This window comes from Pleurodeles waltl, chromosome 3_1 (genome assembly GCF_031143425.1).
Source record: "Pleurodeles waltl isolate 20211129_DDA chromosome 3_1, aPleWal1.hap1.20221129, whole genome shotgun sequence".
Classification (NCBI taxonomy): domain Eukaryota; kingdom Metazoa; phylum Chordata; class Amphibia; order Caudata; family Salamandridae; genus Pleurodeles; species Pleurodeles waltl.
Genome location: NC_090440.1, coordinates 1,996,563,999 through 1,996,588,995, shown reverse-complemented (window position 1 = coordinate 1,996,588,995; position 24,997 = coordinate 1,996,563,999). Strand labels below are relative to the sequence as shown.

Genomic DNA, 24,997 nt, shown 5'->3' with positions numbered 1-24,997 from the left:
ACTAGTCGAACCGGCCCTAGTACATGTGGCGCAAGCGCTTCACAGCGGGTTTAAGTGCAGGCCAGAAAGACTGTCGGAAGGTATTGAGTAAGGCGAGATTTGTGGTCTAATTTGGCAAAGGATGATTGTAAGAGCCGTTTTCACATGCTAAGCCCCCGAAGCCCAAGGCTGCAAACACGCGCAGTAAAGCGCACAAATGGGCTACGAGCTGTGCCAAACAATGGCGAACCAGGGGCAGGTCTGCCAGGCTCCAGCGTGCCATCTACGGATGGCATCGAAATCCTGTCTTTACGACCATACCCTAAATCACCCTGCCAGTCTCGGGCACACTGCCCTTTTCCTGGTGTCTTTGCTGTAGAAAAAAGCCTATTCTGATTTGTCGACAATCATGGTAAGTTTATAGCAGAGATATTTCAGTTTAGTGCCATCCAATTAACATGAAGGGTCATCACTTCGACGGGTATTAAGGGGATGTACACAATGGTTACATTCAAAACTCCAGAAGCTTTCTTTGAAACTGTTATGCATACAATCCAGAATTCCAATATCAAACAGTGCTTAATTTGAGCTGGTGGTTTCCGGTGCACACCAATGGCACTTGTTTGTCAGCACCAGCTCTAGCGACAGGCCTCGACACGGTGGGACTGTCTGTTTTAATTTTGAAACGAGCACAAGAACAGGATTTAGCAAGTCAATACACATTTAAAAAGAATATTAATTTATATAGCGCTGGATGGCCTATTATCACACTTATAGGAGTGTGATGGTTAATATTGTGTTGATACCGTCACTGGCAGAGCTAGCAAGAGCAATGGGTGGTGTAGGCTGCGCAGGCCTCCCAAGGACCCTGCCACTTCCCTTTTTGACAAATTAAGCACTGATATCAAATTACTTCGCTCTTTCCCCTTTTCAAATTGCTTGGCGTTTGTTTTATTAAGGGTTTTTGTAAAGTGCTGTGTCCTGCTGGCGAGCTCTGCTGGGGTGCGTAGCATGGAGGTTAAGCTGCAGGAGACATGATGTCTCACACAGTATGCCAGGAACACGGTACTGAATTTACCCTGCTGGTGAATGCAATAACAAAAATGTTCATGTTTACAAGCCAAATACATACATTTCTGTAAAGCCCATCTTACCAATGGAAGTTGTGGGCAGCAGAGGAGAAAGGAGACACACATTAGGACTACGATTACAGGGAACATGAACAGAGACGTACTTCACAACGAACTAAATCCCAGAAGAAGAAATTAATGAAGATTATTAATAAAGATGTTAACAGCGATCAACAGTCAGTCCCACATCAGAATACTCTTGTGCGTTCTCGTGTGCAATGCAGAAATCTGCTAAAGAAAAAAGTGACTCACTTCAACCTAGCATGGGCGACGGCGATCTTCCTGCTCGCACAAAACATTTTTGGGGGGGATTATGGTTCAAGCATGATTCATTTTGACTTCAATCCCTTTCTAATTTTGCTTTACAAAGCGCTCAGGTTACTGCAAAAAAATGCAGCTTCAAATTCACCTTCACATGACTCAAGGGAAGCTAAAGAGTAAACATGCACATACAGCGGGAACTGAAAGGCTTGGTCAAATGTTCACAAAGAGACCGAAAGAAGGCAGGATGCACCTCAGGAACAATTTAAAGAAGATCAAGGCCCTTCTGGTCAGGTTTTAAACGCAACCTTCCTACCATCCGGTCGTCTTAGTGATAGAAGAGGGGGTAGCAGATAGACCCAAAGGTGAGAATAAGAAAGCCATGCACCCCTGAAACAAACATAATCTGATAACGTGTGTTAGCGACCATCAACATCTTTATTTATCACATGCTCTGAACCCAGGCATCGAGTCGCACTTTGGTGAACTATGCATGTATTCCTGACACAGAGCCGAGTGCCAGTGGTCCAAAGGAGTTACTGCCCCATTTCCTGGAAATAGCAGGTAATTGACTTAACGTACCCAGCTGTCCAATCAGGAGCCTATCTTACACTACACTTATGAGTGGATGCTGTTAATAGGTTCAGACCTTCAGGCAGGTTGCTGGCCAAGCTCCACCACAACTGGATACAGAAGACTAAGGACGACAACCAAACTCTTAAGATTTAAAAAATGAGACTTCACTATTAGAAATGCTCTTTACAGGTTATCAACAGGTGACTTAAAAAGTACTGCCCCACATGTAAAATATTTTGTGGTAAGCTAAGAAGAAAACAATGTTATCTTTCTACGCCGGATGGGGGAGGAAATACCAGAGAAAGGTACTTGCTGACCTTTCTGCTTCATTTCAGCTTTACAGCAGGAGGGCTGGTGAACTCTCACATCCTTGCACAAAAAAATGCCCGTCTCAAGCAAGATATGGACAGTAAGATTGCGTATACACATGTCTGAACTCCAAGAATAGAACCTGTAGATGACGTTACTCCACTGTTCAACTCTAGAACGCTCACGCTGGGAAAAACTGCAATGGAAGTCAGAGTATGTCTACCTCTGCTCTACCGGGAAGGCCTTCCTCATTGAGAAACTTACCAGGTTCATTCCCAGAAGCTGATGTTGTCACTTAACACCCGGACCCTGTTTGAGGCACTTTAAAGCCTGCCGTGACATGGAAGCCCAGGAAAGTCCTTGCCTGCTACTGAAGCCTCTTATAACCTATGTTACACAAGCTGAGTTCTAGAGTTCTGTTCCCACTGCTGCAACTCATCATGAGTTTAATTTGTCTTTTCATATTGTCTCGATGGATTACTGGTAACTACTCAATAGTTTTTATACACTGTATACCATGCAGAAATCCAATCAAGACAGTGAATATCTTGATGAAAATGCAATCAAGGCACTTAAAATCTGCACAGTATATGAAAATTAACCTTCTACCGAACCTGTTTATATTTGGCAGAAGAAAGAAAATTACACATGACAAGTCCCCATCTTCCTTACACGAGCAAGGATTCACATAATCCTTGTAGTCCGATGTAGTATTTTGACATACTACATTGCCTAAACTTTGTATCCAAACCCTGTCTGCTAAATTGTTAGTCCCTAAACATGTGAGAAATTGTGGGAAAAAAACTCAACTGAAAATCTTCTACAATTAAGGACATTGGGTATTTAGATATAGCTCCGGTGGTGGTGGGGGAGTGGGGAGTGAGAGATAACTTTCAAAACGCGAAGAGAGCAGTGATTTCAGAGCAGAGGAAACATGAAATCTTCACCACTCCTGCACTGTACCAACAAGTGTAGGCCAAGACCCCAACTAAGAAACCTTTCCTCTGGGAAAATTACATTTTCGATCCATTAGCACTTCTCACACGCTTCTATTGATAAACCTCAGGTTTCTTGCGTTTCTACTATTCGATATTTTTACGTCCGTTCCATATTACCTTTTCTTTTAACTTTTTGGCATGCTCACTGCATGAGAACATTAGCCTCCGTTTTATGAAAAGCTGTATTTTATACATGCAGGATGAACAAAAGTGCGATTTTGTGGCATAGAAACGGAGAGAAAAAAATCGAGATGATTCTAATGGCAGATATGACTAAGATTAAAATAGAACGTTATAAAGACCAAAACATGTTAAGATAATTAAATATTCTTTTATTAGGGGACAGGTTTCTATATTTATAAACGGAGCAGAATTCATGTTCTCCTTTTTTATTTTTTACACTAGTACACATTTTCTAGTGTTTGAAAGAAAACATTGTGCTAACCCTTTTTTGCAGGCTTCAGAGAAAGGAGCCAATGTAAGATGTGTTCCCTTACAAAGATTCTGCTTAAGGGACTTTAAAAAAGCTGCAATTATGGGACAGTTTTGCACAACGAAGAGCCTTTTCAACCGACTCAAGGCTGGTATATGAATGCAACTGGTGAAACAAAAATATTATTTATCGTTTCACGCTTTAAAGCTGATTATCACCAGCAGGTGAAATGAATACTGTTATGACTGCTTCAACTGGGAAGACTTGCAAGATGTTTTTCCGCTACCTTTCGTGGTTGTTGGCTGTCAAAATGCACAAATACGCACTTTAAGATGACAGCTTTTATTATAAATTACACCTTATGTGACTGTATGCTTCAATATAAAAACCAACGACGACGATTAAAAAAGAAAAGAAAAAACAAGTAGTTTAGCAGTACCTGATCAAGGAAGATAATTTTGCTAGAAATTGCTCCTGGAGCACTTCAAAGACAAGGTGCTGCTGCGTTTAGGAGTATGGAGCAGAACCAGGATGTATGTAACTATACCAAGGTCAACAACAACGAACTACAAAAATATTGCATCTACTATGTCGCCTTGCACTATATCGTCAAGGTAATCATATACAGAGAAGGACTGATTTAATATTCTGAATTACACAATTCTACTTACATTGACCGTGTAGTGGGTGCAATGTTTTCATCATGCAATTTATTGCATGTGATACCCCTCCCACACACGGAGAGGGCCAGGTCTGAGTTTCCCTCCATGTTAAGGAGCCCTCTCCCGCTAAGATGATGACGGTGAGAAAGCAGGCCTCTGCTTCTTATTTTGGTAAAGCTTGCCTGCCACACCACCCCGGTGCTCCCACACTTAGAACTGAGATGAGACACAGGAAGCCACCTTCACCATGCGAACACTGCACAGCACTTTGTAGGACTGGGAAAGGACTTGCACAGAGCATGAAGCTGCTAGTATCACAGCTTGTATGAACAGCATTTGTAAAAGGATTGTAGTAGTCAACGTTACTGTAGTGCCAAATTATTACAAATATTCTCTGGTGAATTTAAAAGCGATAGCGAAGTTGATTCCACACACCAGACTCTGCCACGGACGTCAAACTACTTTCCAAATGATTATACATATCACACAAGATCTGGGCTAAAATGCCGGTGTGGAACGAGGTACTGAACGCTGATTGCAGCTACGCACTCTGAGGGTTACCTTCCCGGACTCCTGTTACCATACCACCCCAGTGGAAGCTCCAAAACAGTTACTGGAAGTATCACTGAGTTCTCTTGTGTGAGGCGAAGCAACTGAGTCATTTTCTTAAATGGTTCAGCCACAACACAGACAACAGGCTCCACTCGGTACTTACTGTATCTGCCGATTTCCAAAAGTGTTTAGTTTTGACACCAATGGAAAATAGTGTCTTTGTGAGTGACTAAAGGTCAGAAAAACATTTTTCTAACACCTTGGCCAGGTTGGGAATGAAGATCTTCGTATTAGATGGGTCTACTATTTGGTCTTACTTCCACTGAAACCACCATTCATCGAAGAAGAAACAAAAATGGCAAAACGAAAAAGAGAAGTAAATGGAAAACAGCAGCTGGAAAAAAACGAAGCTAGAGCGTTCAAAGAGTCTTTGTAAGCTGGGGATCGTGGATCAAAGTAGACACAAAGCAAAAAAAATAGAGCCGTAGAAGAATGCACTCTCCCAAGCTTCCCTTTAGGTATTTTTGATTCTTCCGCTTGCAAGTTGAGGTAGTTCTTGTTCACAATGCCAAAGGTTGGCTATGGCTCCCCAATTCACCAAAATAACTTGTTGATAGACAACTCAAACACAGAATTTGGATGCATTTTAGATGCATTCTGCTCAGCAGAAAAATAAACTAAAAGGTTTCCCAGGATGAATTAGTTTGTGGACTGAAAACAGAGTCCTAAAAACAAGTGGTCATCCTTCTATCCCAGCACCAAGTCAAGAAAACCCCCCAGAAAATAGCCTACAATCTGCACTCAGATAGTATTAACTTTCAGACTTTATGAATGGTGTCTTCATATCACTTCCAGAATGAGCCTCCTCGGCCAAATGTTTTGTTCTGGCAGTGAACATAGCCAGAAACTGTCTTCAAACACATCAGACGCTCAAAAGGCCTGTCAATGTATCTGTAGAATTGAATGTTTGAGGCATGGTCACAACTCGGGATATTTAGCAGCACATACAATAAAGCTTTCTTTTCATCTATGCTTTCTCTAGTGCTCTTTTTCAATTTCTGCAGGTATTCAGGCTGGGGAGGGTAAGGTCAGGTCCTTTATTCCATAATCAACCCATATGACCCATCACCATAGAAACAAAACACAACCTGCCACTAGGGAGCAAATATACAGTTTTATACGTGGGCACTAACCGCTACTGTGTGTAAGAATCAGACTGAGCTACAGCAATCTACTGTACAATATTCATTCTTCTATAATGAGCTACACAGATGACTGCAGGGGGTCACAGACTATACCCGATTTTTTATTATTTACTGATCTGCATTTCGACTTTCTAATTTTTTGGGATTGTGTTCAGAACACACTTTCATTGAGCAGTGACTTTTAGTGGACTGATCAATGTCTACAAATAAAGCAGATTCTCTACAGCACCTCTACGTTGACGGTTGTAATACTGTTGAATATTAACTGTTCTTGCTAATAGTATATGGTAGGTTGAAGCTTCATTTGATAAACATTATTTTGTACTGGGATACCTGGGGCAAGGGCCAAATTAAAACACAGATAGAGGGATTACAGGCCAGAAGTAAGTTTGCTATTCAATAATGCACTCCAGCAATTGGATGGCAACATTCTGATGTCCAAGATATATGTAACTTATCAAACTCTGCAGGTATAATTGCTTAGAAAAAAAAATCAGCACATAGGACAGATCACTGGCAAACACTAAAAATCTACTCAGATTGATAACATTATTTATTTGTTTTTACTGCGCATTGGCTGTATAATCAATTGCTAGTGTGGAATCCGTTTTGCCTCAAATAGTAGTTGCTTTTGGGTATAGGAAAAAATGAATTGCGAGATTAGAAGTTATGTTCTAATTTCACTCACCTGAACTGCTATCTAGGAGCTAAAAGTGTACTGAGCCCTCTGTGTTACAAAGGAACGAAGACAGGGCACAGCTGCTTCCCTCTCACCTCACCTCCAGCACAAGTAAACGGGCAGGGTCCACAGTCACTTGAACTCAGATTAAAGGGACCTGACTACTATGATTAAGGTTCTCAGTGGGCACAGTTCACCTGACATTGCTTTTACAAGAATCCAAGGGTTATGGCGTCCAGGTATAGATAATTGGATACGAATGCGGATTGTTTGGGCACGTGAAGTGCCTACAGCCAGAAACTTTTCTACACCTCGAGGTAAGCAATTAAGGATCACCGGAAGGGACCGCTGTTACTGGGTAACACTGCTGGGCGCCAACCTCACATATATCCACAGGGTGAGGAAAAACTATGACTGGGTTCTGGGGAATAGCTTAACTGAGGACAATCCACCCACAAGAAGAGCTCAACCAAAACAGTCGACCCCCAGCAATGCCAGAAGGAAGTTAAGGATTAGGACAAGGAGCAAATACATAATCACTAGATTACAAGATCACACTTTCCAATGTCATGCGTCCCCACTGCATTCAACTCACTATGTACCAAAGCTACGTCCCACAAATACCCACCACAACAACGCCTACCCCTCTAAAATCAGGTTTCCCTACACTAAAATCATTCTTCCCATTCTTATCTCAGATCAGGACAGGGTAGCCCACCTTTAGACCCCCTCACCCACACCTCCATTCCTTACTTTCTACACCAGGGCTCCCTAACCCATAAACCCACCCAGCAATCTCACCTGAGGTTACAACCACAGCAGCCTACCTTATGACCACTATTCATATCTCCATGCCCTCTTCTCCTTTTACACCATGCCCCACATCGTCAATATATCACACCAACAAGAGGGCAAATAGCAAGCAGTTAAACAGCCTATGCCTAATTTCGAGGTCCATAAACGAGAATCATTACAACACATCTGACCTACTATCAGAATCTGCATTGAACAGCACTTCCATCACAGAAACATGGCTCAGAAAGAATTCTTCACCCACATGCAATGAAACCATAATAATCATACTGGCAAGATGGGAGATCTATATGTCATCCACAAGAAATCTTTACAACTATCTCTCATGAACACTACACCATTGTTAGACCCGACAGCCTTAGGGTGGTCACCCTTCAACCTTTTGCCTGCTTCCCTCCACTTTGTCTGACACTATTTGTGCTGGATTTAGGACCCAGCGCACTTTACCACTGCTAGCCGGTGCTAAAATGCATATGCTCTCTCCCTTAAACATGGTAACATTGGTCCATACCCAATTGGCATATTTAATTTACTTATAAGTCCCTAGTAAAGTGCACTATATGTGCCCAGGGCCTGTAAATTAAATGCTAGTGGGCCTGCAGCACTGATTATGCTCCGACCTAAGTAGCCCCTTAACCATGTACCAGGCCTGCCATTGCAAGGCCTGTGTGTGCAGTTTCACTGCCACTTCGACTTGGCATTTATAAGTACTTGCCAAGCCTTAAACACCATTTTTCTACATATAAGGCACCCCTAGGGTAGACCCTGGGTAACCCATAGGGCATGGGGCTATGTAGGTAAAAGGCAGGACATGTACATATGTGTTTTGTGTGTCCTGGAAGTGAAAAACTCCTAAAATAGTTTTCCAATACTGTGAGGCCTGCTCCTGTCAGACTAGCATTAGGACTGCCCTCATATACTTTTGAGTGGTACATTCTGATCAGAAAGGGGTAACCAGGTCATATTTAGTATGGCCAGAATGGTAACAGGAAATCCTGCTTATTGGTGAGGTTTGATTTTATATTACTATTTTAGAAATGCCACATTTAGAAAGTGAGCATTTCTCTTCACTTAAAAACCATCTGTGCCTTACAGCCTGTCTCCAATCAATGTATGGGGTGGGCTGGTTGACAGCTCCCTTGTGCATTTCACCCAGACAACCACAAACACCGGATGCTCAGTCATACCTACACTCATCTGCATACTGAATAGGTCTTCCTGGGCTGGAAGGGTGTAGGACCTGACACGTACATTTCAAAGGCTAGTGGCCTCCCCTCACATAATGGACTGCCAAACCCCCTACTGGGACCCTGGCAGACAGGACTGTACTGAAAGGGGAACTTGTGCAATTCAAAACCACTCACTGAAGTCTCCCCCACTTCAAAGGCATTTTTGGGTATATAAACTGGGTCTCTGACCCCACCACGTCAGACACTTCAGGACCTACACCTGCACCATATCAAGAGGAACTGCCTGGGTTTCCCAAAGAACTCATCTGAACTGCTTTGCTTAGAAGGACTGCTGCCCTGCTGGACTCTGGCTGTGCTGAAAAGGACTCTGCATTCTCCAAAAGTGCTCTCCAAGGGCTTGGATTGAGCTCACCTCCTGTTTTCTGAAGTCTCAGGCCCAACAAGACTTCATCTCATCAGGAAAATCCTTGTGTGCCAAAAATCGACGCTCCTCCTGCCGTAATCGAAGCAAAGTCTGCATTGCGACCGAAAAATCGCAGCACAGCCAGCCAGAATGATGCAGCCTCAATTTCTCAATCAGTAATTCGACGCAGCGCCTGCTTTGCGACGGAAAATTCTACACACACCTCCCTGATAGACACAGCACCCGTGCCAACTACTAGTGTGTCAAGGATTTTTCCAGCATCGTCCCTGGGTGTCAAAAGATCCCTGCATCTCAGTGAGGAAAACGACGCAAACCCCTTATAGCGTGGAAATTAACAACACCTTGTCTGTGCCGTGTCACAGGTACTGTGTGTAACAAAGAGACAACTGTTCATTTCTAAGGATGAAGACTCTTTTAAACCTTTTAAAAGTGATATTTCAACTTTTGATTATTGGATCTCTGTCGTTTTGACCTTATTTTATTCAAATAAATATTATCTATTTTTCTACACCTGTGTGGTGTATTTTTGTGGTGTTTTCACTGTGTTACTGTATGATCTATTGCACAAATACCTTACACACTGGCTTCTAAGTTAAGCCTGACTACTCAGTGCAAAGCTACCAGAGGGTGGGAACAGGATAATTTGGATTGTGCGTGACTTACCCTGACTAAGATTGTGGTCCCTACTTGGACAAGGGTGTCTACCTCTGCCAACTAGAGACCCTAACAGCCATGAACAACTTTGAATATTTGCTGGTAAAATTTCACCCAATTACAACCTTCGCATGGTTCTTCTTCGTGATCTATAGACCATCTCCCAGCAACACAAAGTCTGAGGACACCTTACTAGACACAGTATTTAAAATTCTACTAAACCACCACAACCTCTACAGGCTAAGAGACTTCAACAACTAGTAGAAGAAGGATTTAACAATAACTGCTGCCATCATATCCTAAGCTTGAGACCTTCATCCCCCAACATATCATATTGGGCTCAACCCACTCCACAGGTTGCACACTGGACATCATATTTGTCCCTCCTTAGGACACCCCTCGGTGACTGACAACTCCTTAGTCATCAAGTAAATGTAGAACAACAGCTCGAAGACAGAAGCTTCAATACTTAACTCCCATTTTGAATGATGCTACGCCCCAGGACAAACAAAGATAGGTCTAAGTTTATTGATCTGGCGCTTGCCCTTGCATGACTAGTAATAGCAATGAATTGGAAAGCTGCTACGCTCTGTTCATCTCGTCCTGGAAACCCGACCTTCGATGCTCAGCAAAACACATAACGCGTGTAGGCAGGCAGGACAGGAATGCTAAAGTATGTGTCCTTAAAGTCCAACATTACCATCCAGTCTCTCAGGTCCAGGGAACCAAGGACTTGAGAGAGCATGAGCATTTTGAACATCTTTTTGAGGAAGACATTGAGAGGGCGCAGATCTAGGATAGGACAAAGCATGCAGTATCTGAGGAGGTGTACAGTGCACTGGCCCCTACCAAATCCTCAGACCATTCTGCATTTAGATCTCGGGGTTGGTATTCCTCAGGGTCCAGCAACCCCTCCAAATCCTCGCAGAGTACTAGCCCATATGAATCTGGCTCAGATTCTGATCTGGAGAGCATGACTCCAGGCGTCACTGCAGTCAGACGACGCCCCTCTGGCTTTGCGTCACAGATAAGAATGGGGATGGCACTAGAAGCATTGGGACCGGCGTTGGGAGGAGGTCAAGGTGAGACCAGCATCGGTTCGTATCCATCTGTGGATCCAAGGGGACCAACTGGCACTGATGGCGGGCAACTAGTAGGGGACCCTCCCGAACTCACGGGGCCTAAGGCATACCAGCAGGGCAGCCCACCAAAATATGAGCTGCATGGCCTAACTGAACTCACGGAGTTTGGAAGGGGGCACTCCGGCTCCCGGAAACTCGGGGAGGTGTGGAACTGCCCAAGGCTCTACCACAGAGCCAGGCCTCAAATGAACGCTCCCTCATCTCCTTTGAAGGCTGACAGAGGGGGGCAGGGGTGATGACCTCTTTGACTTCTAATTCTTTTTTTTGTGTGGGACTTACCCGAATGCCCAGACAACTTAAAGTGCGACGAAGATCTTGGGTTCCACGACCGATCCTGGGACCTTCCTTTCAACCGGAATCAAGACCGTTGTGGTGTCACATGTCGAGCAGCAAGGAGCTCACTCACATAGGCACAGTGCACATCTTCTTCCGGCACCGATGACACCCCATAGAGCCAAACAACGCCATCTGCCAGCACACAGGGGTAGTGTTCACAAAAACTTCCTGACCCAGTCTGATGCCTGGGAATAATTCCAAGGTAAGCAATCAGCAGCTAGCAGTATCAGATTTAAAGCTCATGGAGGAAAGAGGCGGCTATAAAAGGAACAGAACCAGAAAAAAAGGGACAAAGCTAGAAGGGAGATCGATGAAAGGGGGCAGCATACACAAGTTAACAGCATAGGAGTGGAAGAGATGACACGAAGAGCAGAGCAAGGAGGGGAGAGATGGATGTCAGAAGGGCAGAATCAGTGAGAAAAGATAGGAGGCTTTGGGAAGATGTAAATGGAGAGACGGATGTAATAGGGCAGAACCAGTGAAAAGTTAGGAGGCCACAGGAGAGATGACAGGTGAATAAGAGGCATGGACATAAGAGAGGCTGGTTATTACAATCTTTTATCTCCAAAGGTGACAATAGCAGACAGTCAAGACTTATTCCAAGAGTTGTTAAAGATTTTGTAACTCAAATACAGTATGTCATAATAATCTTACCCAATAAGCACCTTATCCAGTCAGCCTAGCAATGTCTTTTAAAAGGCACTAATGTAGAGAGATGGTTATGGAATGAGATACCAAAAAAATGTTTTCTGTGACTGATAGTCCCCAATACCCATACCCAACAAATGTCTTTGATATCTCTGTGTCCTACAAAGTGATAGTGGAGACTACTCCACCCTTCAAGACTTAAGTGCTGAGAGGTTCAGCTTAGATAGGAAAGCCTTGAGAATCCAAAGTTGACAGACGGGACTATGTCCGCGGCCAGCTGGTGGGATCATTTATTTTACTACTTTGGATAAAATTGTCTCATGGTGCACAACCTACAGGGGGGGTGGGGGGGGGGAAGGGGGAGGAGGGGGTGTGTGTGTGAGGGAGGGGGGCATGGACCACCCTGGGCAAGCACAGGATGATGTGCGCCTCTTCACACACCAAATGATCCTAAACTGCACTGAGTGACATTGAGGCCCTGGGAAATTGCTGCAGCTTTTCATGAGCACAGCTAGAATTGGCCTCCTGTGGGAGGTGAGGACAGGAAATGGGAGTGTACAGGAGAAGGGGGCCCTGGGCACAGGGGACTAGCTAACAAGTGATGGGGTATTCAATAGTGTCTCAATGTACACAGAGTGATCAAGCAATCATTTAACGTACGCAAGTAGACAGCCGGTAGGTTCGCAGATCTTGCATTGGAGGTTAGAAGGCCAAAGGTGTTTGGTTAGGTTGCATGGGCATGACGGGAGTGACTTGTGGATGATAGAAATTGTCTAGCAAGGAGCCTGCATTCAATTATCTCTTTAATAATAAAGATCCAATGAATTAACCTGAGGGCAGGTGCAACTTGGGTATTACTTCTTAGGCTAACTATGAGTCGAGCTACATGTTTCTGGTCCCTTTGCAATCTGGCAAGCGTCTTTGCGGGTATTAGGAAATGTGATTTAAAAATTGTTGAACTGTAAATCTCTGGTATTACTTCAACCTATTTTGCAAGTAAGTACCACTTTCCCCATCCTACCTATACAACACACTGCTACATTTCCTTTACACAGAAGTGTGAAATACATATAGTCCCAAGTAATAAGTCCTTCTTGTTTTGTTGCTTAAATATACTATTTGCCCCTTCAGTGACTGACTGTCAAAAGCTGCAATGGGAGCCATTTTCCTTGGCCACAAACTGTTGTCCCTTTTTAGCCACCTTTGTGTATATTTATGATTGTGGCTCTTAAAAATGGAGTTTGAGATTGCTTGCTGTATTCAGGCACTTGGAGTGGAGGTATAGTCCAGCCTTTGGTCTTTCTGCCTGGCAATCTATCAGTCACCCGACCTGTGCATCTCCCATCTGTCCTCCCCTTATCTTTTTCAATTTGTGCTTTCTGTTTTTTTGCTGCAACACGCAGGTCACTGACCCAATGTATCATGTATCCTTTTGTGTTGATGACTCACGCCTGCTGAAAATCAAATGCCTTATCTGAACTTCACTGGCATAAAGGGAGGGCTCATGAGTCACCTTAAGTCCCTCTATATAGCTCTTGGGTAGTATGGCTTGGATTTTTAATCATGCACTAATCTGGAAATAACTATTTAATTACTGCCGTTAGAAATGGTGTCTCTAGTTGGCAGTCGGTTTGCACCCTGTCCAAGTAGGGACCCTCACTCTAGTCAGGATAAGAGAAATACCCGCTCAGATAACCTCGGCTCACCCCCTTGGTAGCTTGGCACGAGCAGTCAGGCTCATCTCAGAAGCAATGTGTAAAGCATTTGCACATAACACACAGTAATAACTGAAAAAAGGACACAACACCAGTTTTAGAAAAATAGCCAATATTTTTCTATATACAACAAGACCAAATACGATAAAAAATCCAACATACAGTAATAAAAATATGAATGCTGCAAGATGTACGTAATACAGTTCCTTGAAGTCGATAACTCCACATGGTGCTATCACGGCGTCGTGAACAACAAAACCAAAAGTTCAGGCTGGCCTCGGTGTCGCGGGCCAGCTGCGGTGTCGGGAAGACCCACAAACAGTACCTTGGATTCGCAGGGCGTTGTGCTCCTCGCGGCGTCGCTGACGTCAGTTCCGGAGTCGTCGGGCCCTTGAAGACATGCACCTCGGGGATCGAACTCCGGGCTGATGAAATCAGGTGCACTGGCGGAGATGGCGTCGGGGCTGCAGTGCGAAGCGGGACAATGCGACGTGCGGTGCCCACAGGTCACGGTGCAGGCAACGGCTCAGTGACGGCATCCAGTGGCGACGGTGAGACCAGGGCTGCGGTGTGAAGCGAGACAGTGCAAAGTGCCGTGTCCACAGGTCACGGTGCAAGCAGCGTCGTCGTCGTTGCGGAAGCGCGGTCGTCTGTAGGCCCAAGCCAGTGGTGTGGGACGGGACGGTGCTTCGTGACCCTCACGAGCGGTGTCCACAGGCCACGGTGCAGGCAGCGGCTCAGTGAAGTCGTCCGATGACGGCATCGGTGAGACCAGGGTCGCAGTGCGAAGCGGGGCTATGCGACTCCGTGCTGCGTCGGTAGGTCAGGGTGCAGGCCAGCGGCGTCGTTGGCAGCGTCGCAGTGGTTTCTCCTCTTGGACAGCACAAAACACACAGTTCCCAGTGCTGCAGGTCGAGGAAACTTAAGTCTTCGGTGTCCCGGAAGCTTCCAACAGGAGGCAAGCTCTACTCCAAGCCCTTGGAGAATTTTCTCAAGCAGGACACACAGCAAAGTTCACCCTTTGCACTCTTTTCAGGCAGAAGCAGCAACTGCAGGCCAGTCCAGCAAAGCAACACAGCAAAGGGACAGTACTCCTACTTCAGCTCTTCCCCTGAAGAGAGAGTTCCTCTTGATGCCAGAAAGATTCTAAAAGTCTGGGGTTTTGGGACTGCTTCTTATACCCAGTTCTGCCTTTGAAATTTGCAAACTTCAAAGTAAAGTCTCAAGTGTTTGCAAGATCCTTCCTTGTCCAGGCCAGGCCCCAGACACTCACCAGGGGGTCGGTGACGGCATTGTGTGAGGGCAGGCACAGTCCTTTCAGGTGTGAGTGACCACTCCTTCCCTCCCCTCCCTTTCCCTCCAGCACAGATGGCTAATCAAGATATGCAGGCTACACCCCAGCCCCCTTTGTGTCACTGTCTAGAGTAGAGGTGTTAACAGCCCAACTGTCAAACTGACCCAGTCAGGGAATCCACAAACAGGCAGAGTCACAGAATGGATTAAGCAAGAAAATGCCTACTTTCTAAAAGTGGCATTTTCAAATGCACAATCTTAAAATCAGCTTTACTAAAAGATGTATTTTTAAATTGTGAGCTCAGAGACCCCAAACTGCACACGTCCATCCGCTCCCAAAGGGAATCTACACTTTAATCAGATTCAAAGGTAGCCCCCATGTTAACCTATGAGACGGACAGGCCTTGCAACAGTGAAAAACAAATTTAGCGATATTTCACTGTCAGGACATATAAAAAACATTACTATATGTCGTACTTTAACCATACACTGCACCCTGCTCTTGGGGCTACCCAGGGCCTACGTTAGGGGTGCCTTACATGTAAGAAAAGGGAAGGTTTAGGCCTGGCAAGTGGGTACACTTGCCAAGTCGAAGTTACAGTCAAAACTGCACACACAGATACTGCAGTGGCAGGTCTGAGACATGATTACAGAGCTTCTTATGTGGGTGGCACAACCAGTGCTGGAGGCCCACTAGTAGCATTTGATTTACAGGCCCGGGGCACCTCTAGTGCACTTTACTAGGGACTTAACAGTAAATCAAATATGCCAATCATGGATAAATCAATCAACAGTACAATTTCTATAGGGAGCAGTTGCACTTTAGCACTGATTAGCAGTGGTAAAGTGCGCAGAGACAATAAACCAGCAAAAACAGACCTGAAAAAATAGGAGGAAGAAGGCAAAAAGTTTGGGGATAACCCTGAAAAAAGGGCCATTTCCAACAACTGCATAATTAGATCAGTTTTCAAGAGACCTATGTCCAGCTTTTTTACCCAGTTTGATTAATGTTAACTATTTCAACTTAATACAGCCTACATATATATGTAGTTATTTTAAAGGGGTCAGTGTATATATTTTTAGCCATTTTAGTTACATCCACGTTAGGTAAGTAGCTTATTGCAAAGCTGCTTCAACAAATTCAGAAAATGATTCCTGTCACTACTTGTGATGAGAGGCCTCGCTTCTTCCTATTCTGCAAAGGACGCACAAATCCTAGAACCGGACCTGCAAATCTTAGTGTGGGCCTGTATCTCATAAGTCTGATGCAACTAACATTTCAGAAACCAAGAAACCTTTCAATGCCTCACCTATATTCGACTAAAAAGTCCTAAGGAACTAAAAATGAACTCGAGAAGGACACTTAAAAGCGCCATGACAGAATAGTTCATAACTTAAGCAGAATGTGCATGCTGGAAGAACAAACTCTGCCTTACCCACATACAGGCCTCCAGTCGAACCTTCGAGATGATGGTCCAGAGAGTGATGGCCCCTTCTGTCCCTTCAGTTGGCGGGCATATGATTTCATCTGGATAGGGAGGTTCTGGGAAATTAACTGAGTTACATTCGTAAGCAGCTAGTGTCACCGAGGCAATGTGTGGACCCTGAAATGAAACACAAAACAAATATCAATCATTTAATTCAAGAAGAGCTACGCCTCAAGCAAACACAGAATATGCAGGTACATGCCCAATTCACCAATAAAAAATGTACAGAGTGCAGGTTTGATCCATCACTCCAGCTGGGAGAAAACGTCAGAACATTGAGATATAGACATGAAATGTAATTTAAGCTAAAATGTTTATTAAATGTTAACAAGAGAGACCAGCGCTCACATCTAAGTGGTCACAAAAGTGGCCAAACTTCAGAAAACAAACCATAACAAAATGTCTCAATCACTAGAGTGAAAGGGCTCGAAATTGTGGCCACGTGTACATCAAGTCGAAAAGGAATCCAAACTCTGCTTCTTGTCGCCTACAGCGTGACACTGAAGTGCCAAACCAGGAAGAGTTTCATTCCAGTCATCACATAGATGCAAAAGGAGTAGCCAACAATGGCCCTAGTTGCTTGGCTACCTAGGAGGTTATACTGTAACCAACAATTCCAATAAGGGGAGGTGCCTTAAAACAGCACCATTATTAAATTGCCATTATGAATGGAAAACCACTGTCGACATCGATTGCTTCCAAATCCGAAAATGTTTTTCTGAGAACATATTCTACCTCCTTTTCAGGGCTCAAAAAATCCACTCGACCACTCGCATTGTTGAGTCTTATTTGATCAGGTCAAGCTATTTTTTAATACTTACTGGTCCCTTCTGGGGAGTTGATGCTGAACACGTGTTCGGTTCAGCTGAAAAGTGGAGGGGCAATAAAAGATGCCTTTAAATCTTCTTCTTATGTCACATTTGCTCTGTGTTCACAGAGGTCAAAGGCCAGTTTTTCTTACAATTAATTTTTCCTTCTGACTGCAGAGTTCCAGGACTTTGTAAGACAAACTGTGTGACCTGCTGCTTAGAATGTAAAATAAAAGTATTTAGGGTGCCAGGTTTTCCACCCAACATTTAAATGACTAAGTCAACTGTGCAAACATTTCAAAATATATTTTAGTAGTTGTGAAAGCCCTTTTGTATATTTCTGTGTGATGAAAAAATGTTTTAATAGGATGAAAACAAATCTGAATACTTTACACATTGATGTGCAAAGGATATGTTTTCTAAAATCCAATTTTCACAGATAAAACTATATAGTTTATATATAGTTTATCAGTAAAGCTGATGACAATATGTTACCACATCATGGTTTAGTAATATATTTATTAAAATTGAGTGTTTAAACAAACTGAGAAACACTCCTGCCCTGATGGCAATATTGTTAGTAAACTAAAAGAAGTCCTAGCTTATGTGGGCTAGACCTCATGGGTATGTGGGCTAGATTCTTGTGATGCATTCAGCAAACTTTAGTCTACTTAAACACAAGAGGGTTTTTTTGTACTGCAGAAATGCTGAGCTAACATATTTGAAGGAGCAATCATATGTGAGAATTAAGAAAAAGGAGACTATGAACTATTTGCCTAGGATCACACAATTTGTGACCCGTTTACAGGTCAAGTACATATTGGTAAGGTCGAGTATATTTAATAAGTTACTCGACCTGCAGGTCTAGTAACATTTTTATGAGTTTTCGAGCCCTGCTTTTACATGGCAAATATGTTGTCTCAAAAGCCAATTGCCAAACAGTGGTCCTGCGTATCTCGGATTATCGATTCAGGAAAAATCCAGATGCCATTGAAATCGGAACATCAAAACGCATACAATGAATGACTGAGATGGTAACCCCAAAATACAAAGAAAGCGATAATATTTAAAAATGTGTTTTTGTTATTTAAAAATGGAACTTTCGAAAAGCAGCTCTGCTTCTAGAGACGGAAGTTGAGCTAGGTCAAAGTGAGTGATTAAAAAACAGGACGAACTAATCTGCTCGATTGGCTCCCCAAAACAGCAACACTCCATTAAATGAATGTAAAATAAGCACACTGCCATTTCCTGCCATTTATTTACTGCATAACGCATTTAGGTTTTTGGGTGCTGTCAAATGACAGTAAAAAAGGGTCACTTAATCTCACTGGGCATGAATATTTCTCAATTTTGCAGCACACAACTGAGAAATTGGCCAACAGAACATGAGAACTGTACACTGTAAAAGTGATATTTTCAAGATATATGAATCACTTCTTGAGGACTATAGGAAAAGAAGCATGGCCTTCTCACAAATCTTGGGGACTTCTAACTTTTCCATAGTTAGGAACATGCGATCAGAAAGTGTCTTGTGGTCAGCAATTATTAGAACGACAGGCCTTTGACGACAACGTAGAGACAAGACAGCCGACACTTCCGTTCAAAAGATCAATTTGACATCAACCTCCATCCCAAACTCCTTGTTTGTTTAAAAAATTGTGCAAGCGCCAGAGTTTTCTGACCTATACTCAGTATGTTGTTGGCTGGCTGACTTCCCTCAGTGGCTACTTTCACATGGACTTTTGGGTTCTGAAGTGAGTACTTACATGATAGTCTAACTTGTGATGGTGCCAAGCCCTCTCACAAGAGAATTCCTCAGATCCAAGGGTATGTAGTCTTGGGTCTTCAGGGACGCCAGACTCCTTCATGCCTGAAACCGGTCTCCTCCACTTCATGCAGATCATTCCTACAAGTCTAGGATTTGGTGGTTAGAGTTTTTATAACCTACTGCTAGAGCTGGCCTTTGTGGACATGGGTACACCCATCTAATTACCGTTACCCGACTTCCTGCATCAAAATCCACTAGGCCTCACCTTTTCTGCTGTTAATTCGATCTGACTAAGCAACCAGAAATAAGAGGTGTAATGCATGGGAAGAAAATCTGAACAACATACAGAATTATGGGTGGTTAATTATGAATAACGGGGATGTTACTGACCGAGGTGTTCTGAATGACATCAAATAGACAAGAGCGAAGCTGGAGTTGTCTATGATATCACTCAAAACCCGGAGGTGAATAATATCCTCAGTATTCACAGCTGTCTGCAGTTTTATGTTGTACGTTGCACCCTTAAATCTTCACCCTGCTTCCAACATATATGCAGGGGCCGAGGAGTAATGGGGACACAATAAAAGTGTATAAATGAAAAATCAATGCCTGCCTTCATACCACCCCCACTCCCACTATCCTCTGGAGTGAGGAAAATCGCCTCCCAAGAAGGATTTGAATATTTTACTTACACTGAAGGTCAAAATGAAGAGACATGAATTTTGAGGGGACTGTGCTCAATTCCTATGGTAGTAAAGGTCTTTCAACAGAGGGACAGATTGGGTCTAAAAGCCATTGTTAGATCACTGAGATAGTGAATTAGCAGACGTGGTGTCCTTCAGAAAGAACACATCCTGCACTGTCACTACGAGGGGGATCAACACATTCTCGGAACGAGAAATACCACTGTTCGCCCTTTTGCTAGATAGGGATTGTCTTCAAACGTTTTTTACATTTTCTTGAATGCCCAAATTAACCCTCAGAATGGTTCCATCGCTGAACTCCAACCTTTTATGGTATTTCTGAACTTTTGTTGCATAATTAAACTTATGCAACTTTGGGAAGAACATTTAAAACTGTATGCTAATTTTCTTTTTAAGTCATTTAATTAGTTTTCCATGAAAAAAAGAGAAATCTGCATTTAGCTATCTCTTTCTCTCCGCAACCAACAGCAGTCTCTTCATGTACAACTGATAAATTCCCCAACTACCTCCCTGTCACCCCAAGTGGAACCCCTTTTACAATAAGCAATATTAACTCACCCTCACATTGTGTTTTTATAGGCACTGTCATGCTATATCTGCAACATATATTTCCCCATGCCCTCAAACCTGTGTGATCACGTTTGTTTCCCAATATATAGTCAGCACCTGCACAGTTTTAGGACATGCCAAATCCTTGTAGATCGTCAATGAAAGGTTTCCAAATAGTAGAACAACTCTGTTATTTCTCAAATCATAGGCCAGCAATTCCATTCCTAGGACTGACCATGGCCTTTCTTGACTGACAAAGTATTGGGAGGTCCAATCTTCTTCCAATTACGCTTTATCTCTGGTTTGGCAGCTCATAACATACAAGTCATAAGTGTCATGCACGCCAAAGAATCTGGCAGCATTCTCAAGACAGTCACTATAGGGATACTGGGTATCGGGAAATCTATCATCCATTTAATACGGCTTACAACCTCTTTCAAATAGACTTTTAAATCCAAACAGGTCCACCATAAATGCAATGCGCCCCCCTTCATCTCACATCCTCTTCAGCATCTACACTGTGCGTTGAGGATAGATGTGCTTTAGTCTGTGAGGTTTTATCCCAACTGTATGTATTATCTTTTATCAGATTTCCCTGTTCTGCAGACTTTATGCCTTGTTGTTCCAGCCATGTCCAGAGACAAAGGGTCCATGGCCCCACCCCACCTTGCTTGTTGCAATACCACATGGCTGTGGTGTTGCCCGTGAACACCTGCACTAACTTCCCCTTGACAGAGGGAAGAAATGCCTTCAACGCTAGTCGGATCACCCTGAGTTCCATCATCTTGATGTGGAGCCTGGTTTCCGCCGAAAACAAGAGTCCTCTGATCTCCACCTCTACCAGATGGCAGCCCCAACCCAGGAGTGACACATCTGTGAGGTTTGGTTGGGAAAGAGAGAGGAGTCTGCCTTTGACCCAATCGCAGTTTGTTAACCACCACTGCAGGTCTGTTGCAGTTCCCTACAAGATCTGGACCATGTCAGAAAGAGTTCCCTGATGATGCACCCACTGGAATTCAGGTCCCACTGCAGTGCTTGCATATGGCATCTGGCATGTTTTACAAGCAGGATGCAGGAGGCCCTGAGGCCCAGCAGTCTCAGGGTCATTCTGACCGAAATCCAAGACAGAGGCTGAAACATCGGTATCATAGCCTGAATATCCTGGACTCATTGCTCAGGAGGATAAGCCTGAAACGGCCTTTATCCAGAACAGCTCCTATGAAAGAGCGTGTGAGAGGGAGTCAGGAGTGACTTCGGCATGTTTATAGTGCACCCCTGCAAATGCAGGAGGTCTGCCGTAGTCTGAAGGTGGGAGACAACAGGCTGGGGCAAACTACCTTTAACAGCCAACTGTCGAGGTAGGGGAAGACTGAAACCCCTGACCTGCACAAAAGAGCTGCAACCACTGTCATCATGTTGGGGAACACCCAAGGAACACTGGTAAGGCCAAACGGCAGCACAGTGAACTGAAAGTGTTCTTGGCCTACTTTGAACTGCAGGTAACGCCTGTGGGCTGGCAGGATGAGAATATGAAAATATGCATCCTGCAAGTCCAGCGCAACCAACCAGTCTTCTAGGACTAAGGCAGACAAGACCTGAGCCAACATGAGCATCTTGAACTTCTACTTCTTGAGGAAGAGTTTTATGATCCGTAGGTCTATAATAGGGCAAAGCCATAGGTCTATAATAGGGCAGAGCCCCTTGTTCTTTTTGGATATCCGAAAGTAGGGGAAATAACAACCACTGCATACTTGTGATATTGGGACCCTTTCTATGGCTCTCTTGGCCAAAAGAGCAGTAACTGCCCCTTGGAGCAGTGACAAATGGTCCACCGCCAGCCATTGGAATGTTGGTGGACTAGGAGTACGAAAGGATTGAAAAGGCAGGACATAGCTCTTCTTGATGATCTGCAGTACCCATGTGTCTGATGTTACGGACTTCCAGTGAAGGAGACTGTAGGAAAGTTACCTCTTTTTGGCATGGTTACCTCCAGTGTTTGCTTAATATCAGTATGTTCTGACTGTGCTCTCTCCCTCTAAATGTAGTTATTCCTGACTTAGTACACCCCAAAATTGGCAGACTGGAGCCCCCATGTAAGTCCCTAGTATATGGTACCTAGGTACCCAGGGCAATGGGACACCAGGGGTTCCCCATGGGCTGCAGCATGCATTACGCCACCCATGGGAGAGCATGCAAAATGTGTCTGCAGGCCTGCCATTTCAGCCTACGTGAAAAGGTGCAATCACACTTTCACTACAGGTCACTGCACCAGGTCACTGTAAGTCACCCCTTTGGCAGGCCCTCCTTGCTCAGAGGGCAGGGTGCAAATACCTGTGTGTGAAGGCTCCCTGCATGAGCAGAGGTGACCCTATGAACTCCAGCTTAATGTTCCTGGGCTTCTTAAGTGCGGGAAAGCCATTTTACCCGTGTACTGGACACAGATCACTCATTACCTGCGTCCAGCTACATAATGGTAACTATGAACCTGGGCATGTTTGGTATCAAACATGTCGGAATCATACCCCAATACTGCTGCCAGTATTGGTTGTTTGAATCCATGCACTCTGGGGGCTTCTTAGAGGAACCCCAGCGTTGCTCCTACCAGTCTGCATGGCTTTCCAGGCAGCCCGCGCTGCTGGCATCCTACAGACAGGTTTCTGACCTCCTGCTGCTTGAACAGCTCAGGCCCAGGAAGGCAGAACAAAGGATTTCCTTTGGAAGTGGGAGGAAACACCTTCTCCCTTTGGAAATAGGTGTTACAGGGCTTGGGATAGGTAGCCTCCCCAACACAGTGGTATGCTTTTAAGGGCACATTTGGTGCCCTCCTTGCATAAACCGGTTTGCACCAGTCCAGGGACCCCCAGTCACCTGCTCTGGCGCGAATCTGGACAATGGAAAGGGGTGGTGCCCAGAGCTCCTCCAGATGGCCACTTGATTCTGCCATGTTGAAACAAAGGTGGGCAGAGGCCTTTGGGAGCATTTTAGTGGCAAGGACAGACAGGTGACATCACAGCCCCATCCTGATAGGTAGTCACCCCGCTAGGTGACCAATCCCCCTTCCTGGGCTATTTAGGGTCTCTCTCTTGGGTGGGTCCTCAGATTCGACAAGCAAGAATCCAGCAGGATTATCCTGCATCTTTTACTTCACCTTCTGGCCAATAGAACTGCAACTGGACCCTCCAGGAACCAACAATCTGCATCCACAGCGACGACTCTGCTCTGCAACATTGTTTCTCCTGCTCCTTCCAGCAACTGCAACATTTCCCCGGCTGTGCATCCACTGAGGGCGACGAGTCTTCAGTCTGCACAAGAAGCAAGAAGGAATCTCCCTTGGAGAGAAGGAGTCCCTCCCCTGCATCCACGTGCACCAACTGCAACAACGACTAGCTGCGTGGATCTCCTCTCCTCCAGAGCTGCGTGTATCCTGCATTACGGGTGGTGGTCTGGAGTGGTCCCCTTGGTCCTCTCTACCAGCTGTCCAACTTGGGAAACAGTAAGTCCTTGCCTCTCGCGCAGGACAGTACCCCTGTGCACTGCGTCTCCTGCAGCTACAAAGGTTTGCTGGCAACTCCTCCAAGGGATCTTCAGGCTCTGTGCAGCCTCAGGACCCTCCCCTGCAACGCACAGCCCTCTGTGTGCTTCTCCAGTGATGTGGGACTCCTTTCTAGGTGCGCTGCGTGGGCCTTACTGTGACTCCTGTGCTTGCTGCCTGTGGGTCACCTGTGGGGGCTGCCTCCTCTTCCTGCAACTCTCCTCACTGTGGAGGGTCACCCAGGGCTCCCCTCCGTGGGTTGAGTCCCCCTGGACCTTGCTGGTCCCCGGCAGCCCTGCAACTCGTCATCCACGACTCTTGCCTTTGCCAAGGCTTGTTGGTTTTTCCATACCACTGACCCACTGCAACTCTTCTTCCGACGTGGGACATTAACTACATCACTTCCGAAACTCTTCTGCTGCTCAAGTGCTGCACTGCTAACCGTCTTCATCCACAGTCGACCTCGTCCCGCATCCACAGACAGGTGGGTAGTGACTCCTGCCACAACCAGACACTACAACGCAAACTGGACTTGGTACCCTTCCTTTACAGGTCTTCCTCTACCAGGATCCACCTTTGGTTTCTTGTAGACTTGTCTGGGTCTTGCAAAATCCTCTTCTGAAGTCCTGGTGGGTTTGAGGATAACCAGATACTTACTTACTTTTCTTCTGGTCGCTGGGGGGCATTGTGGTACTCACCTTTTGGGGTTCCTAGTTCCTCCAGCTCCCCTCTACCAATTCCACTTCCCCGGGTGGGGGCCCGACTTTTGCATTCCACTTACTTAGAATCTGGTTTGGTACCCCCCCTTGGGCCTTCAGTACTTACTCTTGTTTTTATTGTTTTCTATTGCCTTTTATGCTAATCACTCACTAATGTGTACATAATAGTGTGTTTACACTTACCTCCAGTTGGGGTATTGACTATACAGTATTTTGGTATTTGTGTTACTATAATAAAATACCTTTATTTTTGTAACACTGTGTAAAAATGTAATGTAAATTCGTACTTGTAAAGCGCACTCCAACCCTAAGGTATCGAGGCGCTGAACGCATACCGCTGTGTGACCCCTCCTGGCTTTTCCCTGTGAGGTGCCCACTCCTGGGCAACCCCCAAGGTGAAGCCAGGCATCCCAGCGCTGTTGGGACATTG

The 24,997-nt window shown here is 44.8% G+C and overlaps 1 protein-coding gene across 4 annotated transcripts in view; it reads right to left on the bottom strand.

The window, feature by feature from the left end:
- VMP1 (vacuole membrane protein 1) overlaps positions 1-24,997 on the bottom strand; it is a 682,493-nt gene that overhangs the window by 330,020 nt on the left and 327,476 nt on the right. For all 4 annotated transcript variants that reach the window (XM_069226431.1, XM_069226430.1, XM_069226432.1 and 1 more), the window contains one exon: positions 16,436-16,603. In XM_069226431.1, the coding sequence (XP_069082532.1) occupies positions 16,436-16,603 (168 nt within the window). The remainder of the gene's footprint in view (positions 1-16,435; positions 16,604-24,997) is intronic.